Source organism: Galeopterus variegatus, unplaced genomic scaffold (genome assembly GCF_000696425.1).
Source record: "Galeopterus variegatus unplaced genomic scaffold, G_variegatus-3.0.2 Scaffold1749, whole genome shotgun sequence".
Lineage (NCBI taxonomy): Eukaryota > Metazoa > Chordata > Mammalia > Dermoptera > Cynocephalidae > Galeopterus > Galeopterus variegatus.
The window spans coordinates 347,423-356,492 of record NW_007727860.1 but is presented as its reverse complement, the minus strand read 5'-3'; the positions used below and the strand labels follow the sequence as shown (position 1 = coordinate 356,492).

At 39.7% G+C, this 9,070-nt stretch overlaps 2 protein-coding genes across 2 annotated transcripts in view; one reads left to right on the top strand and one right to left on the bottom strand.

Moving 5' to 3' along the window:
• Positions 1–621: 621 nt before the first annotated feature.
• Positions 622–9,070, bottom strand: part of LOC103595339 (ras GTPase-activating-like protein IQGAP2) — a gene marked incomplete at its 3' end in the record, with an annotated part of 150,237 nt that continues 141,788 nt past the window's right edge. The window contains exon 14 of the mRNA XM_008578724.1: positions 622–712. Coding sequence (XP_008576946.1) covers positions 622–712 — 91 coding nt within the window. The remainder of the gene's footprint in view (positions 713–9,070) is intronic.
• Positions 4,502–9,070, top strand: part of F2RL2 (coagulation factor II (thrombin) receptor-like 2) — a 7,494-nt gene continuing 2,925 nt past the window's right edge. Inside the window, exon 1 of the mRNA XM_008578722.1 lies at positions 4,502–4,706. Coding sequence (XP_008576944.1) covers positions 4,643–4,706 — 64 coding nt within the window. The 5' untranslated portion in view covers positions 4,502–4,642. The remainder of the gene's footprint in view (positions 4,707–9,070) is intronic.

Genomic DNA, 9,070 nt, shown 5'->3' with positions numbered 1-9,070 from the left:
ATTTCTTTATAAATCACCCAGTTTCAGGTATTCTGTTATAAGCAACAGAAATGGACTAATATGTGGAAAAGACAGGCATTTATTAAGCAGAAATGAGCTAGTTTTCTCAGGATGAAGAGGGAAAAAAAGGATTTGATTCATTATAAAATTTGAGAGCTTAGAAAGTATTTATTACTTTCTGGATTTAGTTCAGCAATGTTGTCAAATTTCCCTGGAGATAGGGCCTAATCACTGAAAACAGGGCAATCTTATTTTTGTATAAGTATGCATTTAAGAACTAAAACTTGGTAAGAGAGTCCAAATCTTTCCAGAAGTTAAAAACCACACGACTTCAGGCACATACCCAAGTACAAGCAAGGCAAGTTTGGCAAACAAAAGAAGGCAAGTATGCCCCCCTGACCTCTGCACCCAGCCCAGCAATAACCACGCCACCGCTGGAAGCCCACCGGTCTCCCCTGTGGGAATGAGGGGGGTGCCACAGGCCTCAGTCCCACCCCTCCTCCTTCCATCCCATTTCCTTCCCCCTTCCCCTCTCCTTCTCCCCCCCAACTGCTCTACAACATCATAGAATGTAAAAAAAAATATTAATAAAACTAAAAAAAACAAAAGGCAAGTGCTCACATTGCTTGGCTCTGTCGTTGTCCGCATTGGCCTCATCAATAGCTCGCTGTATCTCATCCAGCCACAGGACATTAGAAGTGCTCTCAGAGTCCTGGGAACAATGTCATAGAATAAAAGAAAGATCAGTGAATGATGACGACACAGAATTAACCGTTTTTCAGGAGATATTTTGCTATAATTTCCACAAATTCTTGTTCAGCAGCCACCACACACAGCCGTATACTATACAAGCTGCTGAGGAACAGACCCCAAAGCTGATCTCTGCTCCCTTCCTCCCTGGCACCCTTTAGTCCAGCCCATCATCATCATCTCTCAACTGGACAGCTGCACTGATCTCCTTCCAAGTTTGTCCTCTTCCACAGTGGTCCTCTATAGGGAGCCGGATGATCTCTTCAAAATAGACCTCTCATTACACCACTCTGGGGCTTAAACTCCCTCAAAGGCTTCCCCTACAGTTAGAAGGAAACAAAGTCCCTTCTCACTGACTGTGGGGCTCTAATGATTTGGCCCTGCCCACCCCACCGGCTTCATCTCACGCCCCTCTGTTTCTCCCTTCCCTGTTCTAGAACCTCACACCAGCCTCCCTCAGACCACAACACTCTACCCTAGCTGCACGGCTCTTGTTTTTTCCATATCATTCAGGCCTCAACTCCAATGCTACTCCTCCGAAACGCCTTCCCTGGCTACCCTAGACAAATACTGTCTTTCTCAATCACTCAATACTTGTAGTTCTCAAACTACGTGCCAATGTGCCACGAGATATTTTAAATTTGAGGGGAAAACTGATACTCAATATTTATGAGACACTGAGACAAAAATAAAAAACAAAAACATGGTGATTGCCTTCAAGGAGCTAACAGTGTATGGAAGAGACAGATGTGTCAAGAAATAATTATAAAACGTGATCAGGGAAATATTAGCTGTAAATACATGACCTAGAAACAGGCAAGAAGAAATTAACTTATGGTAAGGGTGTTGAATTGCAGGGGGAGAAAAGACTAAATAGTTAAGGATAACTTCAGAAAGGAAGTAATAATAGCAATGAACATGTATTCAATTATCTTTATTATTTTAAAGATATTTTAAATATGGGTTGATTCTGATGTGGTACTGGCATATATTAAATGGGACTTCCAGATAGCAACTGTATTTTATAAAAACTTTTCCAAGATTGTAAGTAAATTTTGTTATCAGCAGAAATTAAATATTTGCAAGGATGATGTGACATTCCATTTTAAAAATAAGAGCATTTACCTCTCTGTAGGAATAAGTGTTGTGTTCTAAATACTAAATCAAGACTGTGATGAACGGAAGGGACTCCAGCACTGGAGCCACGGAGAGTCAACTCCATCATTTAGGATTCAAGATGGATGGGGGACAAGGACAAATATCACTTGCCAGCTCCTCTGGTAGGCTCCTAATCCTAATTCCTTCTGAGGCTAATATGAGCCAATACATGTGGAAAGGGCTCTGAAAATGAGACCAAACATCTGTTATTTCATCCTGCAACACCCAGGCTAACGAAGCTTGGCTCCTGCTTCCGCAATCATCTCTAGCTGCCTCTGCCACCTGAGGACCGTCAGCTGTTAGTAAGATTTTCCATTTTTAAAAAAAAATTTTGTCGATTATACATATTCATGGGGCACAGAGCTGACAGTCAGCACCTGTGCCCATGACGTGGTGAACAGATCGATATTACCAGCACACTCACCACCTCAAATTGCAATTATTCCTGCCACACAGCAACCCTAGGTCTGTTCTCTCCCTCTGCAAGTCCAAGATTTTTCACTTCTCTCGAGAATGGATGGGGAAGGCACAGACAGGAAGCAAGACGGGAAGGGGAAGACTAGAAGATGAATGAAGAGACGGGAAAGCGGGAATTATTTTTTCTCTATTTCCAAGGCCAAAAAGAACCCAACCCTCCCCAGGTATTAGCTAAAAAAAAAAAAAAAAAAAAAGCTCATTTATAAAAAGTTCATTTATGTCTGTTCTCAGTTTTTTTGAAGTGTATTTACCTTCCTTTATAACTTATCGCTGTAGAAGATGCACCACACAAATTTTTACCCAGAGAAGGCAGTTACAATCCCACATCAAAGCTTACAGTATTAGTCTTATAAGCCAAACTAAAGAGAGACTTTGCAAACCAAAGGAATTTAAGTCAACAGTTAAATCATGACACACTGAACTAAATGTTACTAGAATTAAATACAAAACCAAGAGCGAAAACTGAATCCAACTAATGTAAAGTCTCCTTTATACGCCTCCACCTCAGCTACAAAGCCAGGTTCAACATATGAGTTACAAATGGATTAAATGACCAGAAACTGTGTCATGTGCAAATCATGTCATAAATTCCTGAATTTAGATGACTCCTAAAAAAATTTTAAACAAAAAATACCTCTCATATTTTGTGGGTTTCTTGGTTATCATTTCTGTAATATAATAGCATTTTTTCTCAGTTTGTTTTACCATATATTATGTAGTTTGAAGTATTAAACATGGACCTTTGCTTGTAAAGATCTTGGTTTGACAAAATTTAATCAAAATGTGAAAAATGTACACAGATCAATCTCTTCCTAGTTTATCTCTCAATCTTTAAGACTCTGCATTTTCTGATTTGTGCAGCAGGCTGTTGGGTTGTCTGACATAGAATACAGAATTTAATCTTAAGTTTTGTTAATTATAGGAAAATCTGTAATTATGCATGTTCCTTCTTTTACTGCATTTTAAATCGTACTCTCCAGAATATAACTACTCATAAAAGCTTACTATATATTGCACAACAATGTGAATGTTCTTAATATTACTGAACACTTAAAAATAGTTATGATAGTAAATTTTATGTTATATATATTTTACCACAATTAAAAAACAAACACACATTGTAGATCTGCTCCCCAACGTGCATAGAATAATAGGAGTCCTCTACATTTCAATGTTGTATTATGATTTAATTTAATAAAATAGTGCTATTTGAGGGGTCCCCCCAGTTATCTGACTCTATAGAGTTACTGAATGGCTCAGAACACATTGAGCTATGGCAAAACAAACAAATAAAACCCAGTCTCCCACCTCTCCCCCAACAAAAACACCAACAACTATAAAACCAGGTTTTGGCCAGGTACTGGACAAATTCAGACCAATGTGACATTAAAGCAGAATTTTCAAAGTAATCAAGCATGCAAGCAATTTTAACTTCTTAAAAATGTTTGTTTCACATGATTGATTTAATTTATAATTATGGAATGCATTTAAGAATTAAGATTTGAGGGCCGGCCCGGTGGCGCACTGGATAAGTGCGCCGCTTGGGAAGCGCGGCGGCGCTCCCGCCCAAGGGTTCGGATCCCACATACAGACCGGTTCCCGCTCACTGGCTGAGCGAGGCGCGGGAGCAACACCGAGGGTTGCAATCCCGTTGCCGGTCCCCGGTCCGGTCCGGGGGCAACACTGAGGGTTGCGATCCGTTGCCAGACACGGAAAAAGACCAAAAAAAAAAAAGATTTGAAATACCTGGGAGGATAAAGGAAAGGATAATGTCCGACAGCTCAATTATGAAGTAGAAATTACACTCTAGAACTTTTTAAAAATAAGTAAAAATGAGATATGGGAGAGATTCAAAACTAACTGCTGTTCAGCATCTCTCTTCAGCTTAGCACTGTAAAGGGCTGTGTACTTCCTGCCCTTCTTTAAGTGCACGTAAACACACTGGGTGAGAATTACAGCAGCTCTTCAGAACAGATTGGTAGGGGTGGGTAAGAGTTAAGTGACGTTGTTGAGGATAATGTAACATGCCCGGAGGCTCGGCCTGAGTCATGCATACTGAAACGTCAATAGCAAGTGGGTCACATCCCTTCTCTTCGTAGGGCCAAGGCATGTTTCCTGCCTGCACAGCACAGAAGAGTGTACTTCTAAGACAGGACAAGGCTTCCATTTGCTGCTAATGCATGGAACTGAGGTGAAACTGTGCTTCTGAATTTTACACATTTGATAGCGTTTGGCAAATGGGACTCAGATCATCAAAATGAAAGCCCTCATCTTTGCAGCTGCGGGACTCCTGCTTCTGCCGCCCACTTCTTGTCAAAGTGGTAAGCTCTTTTCTTACGGGACAGGATGGGGTCCTGGTTTGTGTCACAAGCCAAGAGCCAATGAAGCGAATTTTCTTTTCATCAAACACAAACTGCCACCCACAGGCAGAGTTTGATCTTAGTTACTAAAAGGTGGAATCATGGAACTGAATTTCTATAGTTTGCTCATGCTATTCAAACCTTGTCAAAGACTAAATGTTCTCTACGGATACTTAAAAATTTGTGGCATAGTTAAGATCTTAGCTACAATTAAACCAAAATGCAGTTTTCTTTGTGAGAAGTTTTTGAGTTTGTAAGAATTTCCTCTGATTGAACAAAGAGAGCACTTTTGCAAGAGATTTAAAAAATATCCTGTTTATATCTTCTGGTGAGACACAAATGCAGGAAACAAGAATATTGCCAGAAAGCCAGTCATCTGCTTTCGAAAGCCAGTGATGCTAATAAATTCGTGTTTCCAAAATGAAATAACTTTTTTTTTGCTTTCACTATTACCGGAGAGTTCTTCCCACCCCCACATATGATTTTTTAATTTTAGAAATAAGATCTCCCAAATACTAATATTCAACCTTAAATGTGTTTACTATTTTACTCATTACAATGTTAGCCTGTAACCTCCTGCTTGTTCCAAAATTGACCAGTTTGGGATAGGTCTGATCTCACAACTCTTTTACCATTAGGTCACACTCTAGTCAACATCGTGAGACATGAAAGAGGTGGGGCATGAGGGAGACACAACAAGGGGAAAAAAACAAAATCAAACAAAAACAACCCTCAGTAAAGAGGAATGTGACTTAAATTGATTGAGGTCACCACAGAGAGCCCTAACAGAGGTCACCAATGAGAGCCTTAAAAGAACCCGCAGCTAGGGTTCATGAACAGGATGGGCACGTGTTTTTTCTGGGAGTGGATGAGCCAAAAGGCTGAGCAGCAGAATTGTGGGAGAAACGAGGTTTGCTGGGGAGGTTCCTTCAAGATGCTAGTGGGGTTTGGTGGAAGTTAAAAGTGGGAACTCTAAAGGAGGCAAAACAAAAGGCAGTGAATATGCTTTCTTTGACAGGGGTAGGGGAGAAATGCAAAGTAGAATCCATTATCTAGTGGTTGAAGTCCATTCCCTTTGGCTCAGTCCCTCTCCAAGGCCTTTTCCCAGGTTGAACAACATTTGAGAAACATTATGCCAAATGGAAAACCCGTATAAAGAATTCAAATGCATTTTTAAAAAAAATAAAATAAAATTTAACGATGAGTACTATTCTTAAGGAAAACCAGGCTCTGAGGAATAAAAGATTTAAGAGGAACCAGATCTGGAATTTTCACGAAAATAAAATCAACTTTCTCACAAACAGTCATTGTTTAGTGTGTTTATAGGCACAATGTCTCCCTCAATCACAGGAATTTTCTAAAAACTGACCAACATGTGGTTTCAACAGCTCTCTTAGATTCTGAAGGGAGATAACTCGCTCAGCATGTTCAGCTGCCATTTTCTAGCTTTGTGTCCATCTCTAATTCTCTTTGTGTGATGTAAGGTATAAGAACTTTTCTAAAATGCAAAAGTGAGCAGAAGGATTTGTGTGGCTGAACCAGGTGTCACACAACACACCTCCAAAGGTCATATCTCAACACAGCTGCAGAAGAATGCTGCCTCCCCAATTTTTCTTTCCTTTTCTTTAATCCACATTTCCTGAAATGACACCTGATCACCTTCATGTCTCCAGCCGGTCAGTCCACACTTTATTTTTACACACTGAATTCAGTCTGTGCAATCTCAGGGTTATGGGGGACGCTTCAACTTCACCCTAAGACAAACTGCCAGAGATTAAGGGAGGAAGAGAAACTGGCTCTGAGTGAGAAACAGGTTACTAAACCCTAATCTCGAGTATGCAACATGGAGAATTCAGAGGTCCAATCTCAGGGTTATGGGGGACGCTTCAACTTCACCCTAAGACAAACTGCCAGAGATTAAGGAAGGAAGAGAAACTGGCTCTGAGTGAGAAACAGGTTACTAAACCCTAATCTCGAGTATGCAACATGGAGAATTCAGAGGTAGTGTGACAGGACATTACTGGCAGTATTTTAAATTAATACTTGTAAGTATGAGGTTTATATGCAGCATAAAAGTCCTTCTTAAATGTAACAGAAATCTGAGAGAATCTATTTTCTATATATGACAAAGATTAATTTATGGAAAAGTGATATAATGATCAACAGGTTTGAGTATCAAGGTTTGTCTTTGAAATTGCCCTTTTAGGAATTAAGATTATCAATATTAACATGACAAATAATGCCATATATGAGGGATCTTCAAAAAGTTCACGGAAAGATTCATATTATCTTTTCTATTTTCCATGAACTTTTTGAAGTACCCTTGTATTTACAGTATATGGTTGATGTGTTTCCATCTTTTTTTAAAAAGATTCATTTCCAGCTTCTTAGGTCATCATAGTGATTTCTCCTTCAAGGGTCTTTCTTTGTCTCCTCTACCCCTAAAATCTGGCATTTCCCCTAAAGTCTGCCTTGGGATCCTTTCTTCTCACCTCTCTCCCTCGGCCATCTCAACCACTCCTAGTAAATTAAACTAGAGCCTCCACACAGGCTAAAAAAATTCATAAGTGCAGCTTGGTCTCCTGGAATTTTGGACTCCACATCTAGTCTTCTAACCGGTTGCTGGCATTTTATACACTAATACCCCACCAGCAACTCAACCTCAGTAATACTAAAAACTGAGATTTGAGCATCTCCCCCATCCAGTTCCCTTGTGTCTTGTCCCGCCATATTTAATGGCCCCCTCCCCTTCTCCAAGTCATCTAGAGTAGAAGCCTCTGAGTCTTTTCTTGGCTCCTGCCTCTCCACTGCTCCCATAGCCAATCAGATGTGTTCCTATGACCACTGCTCTAGCTCAGTAACTCACCATCCTAAGTTTGAGTGAGTACAGGGGCCTCCACATCAGACCCTCTGGCCTCTAATTTCTTACTGTGTCAATCTATTCTCTGCACTGTCACCTACCTCATCTTAAACACAAGCCAACATGATGGTTATTTTAGTTTCTTCTTGTGGCTATATCAAATTATTATAAACTGAGTGGCTTATAACAACACTAATTATCTTATATTTCTGGAGATCACAAGTCTTAAAATTAAGGTGCTGGCAGGGCATGTTCATTCTGGAGCTCTAGGGGAGAATGTGTCTTCTTGCTTTTTCCAGCTTCTAGAAGCTGCCTGCATTCCTTGGCTCATGGCATCTTCTTCTATCTTCAAAGACAGCAGCACAGCGTCTTCAAATCTCTCTCTCTGCCTTTGACCCTCTTGCCTCCCTCTTATAAGGACTCATAAAAACATTTGGCTCACCTGACAATCCAGGATAATCTCATCTCGAGGTCCTTAACTAAATCACATCTGCAAAGTCCCTTTTGCCACATAAAGTAACATATTCATGGGTTCCAGGGATTAGCAGATCGAATCTTTGGGGGATGGAGCATTATTCTGTCTACCACAATGATCATTCCTCTGTTCAAAACTGTGTATGCAACCCCAGCATCCACGAATAGGTACATGATTTCTTGGGACAGTTCAGAGGCACTTCAGGAATTTGGCTATCACCTACTCTTAACCTCATCTCTCAGATGCACCTTATTAGGGTAAGAAAATGCATTGTTCTTCATCTTCTCCACTAGTCTAAGAGTTATTTACAGACAGGAATGGCATTTATTTAAAACCTTATAACACTGGCACATAAGCATGCAATAAGCATGTGCTGACTCAATTCATCTGGCATTACCCACACTATACCTTTGCTCATTTATCACAAGCAGAATCTTACTCATCTAATAAATTCCATCCCTTTATGAACCTTGTTCATCTTTGCTTATGTTCTTTTCATTGATATTTTCCTCCAACACCTGAATCTGTTAACTATTATCTGAATGCCTACATGGTTTACAGTCAACATAACATTTGCCTATAATGTTCTGTTGGGCTATTTTTGTTTCTTCCAACGGTATCAAAAACTCCTTACTTCAAGGAGTTGTCACCTAGTTTTTGTTCCTGCATGGAATAGCATGATGCTGGCACATGATATGTGCTAAATATATGCCTATTGACTGCCTGATCTATAACGATTATTTAAAATAAAATGACCCTGGGAGAGAGGGAGGGGGGAAGAGGAACAAGTAAAGGGTCATGAAAATCAACCACAATGTATACTGAGAAGTTAAAATTTAAAAAAAATAAAAATAATAAAATAAAATAAAATAAATAATAATAAAAAAAAATTTTTTTAAAAAGACCCTAAATTCTACAACCACTAAAATTATGTAGCATAAGACACTTCATTTTATTTTCTCCCAAACCACAGATATGACTTGGCAAAAA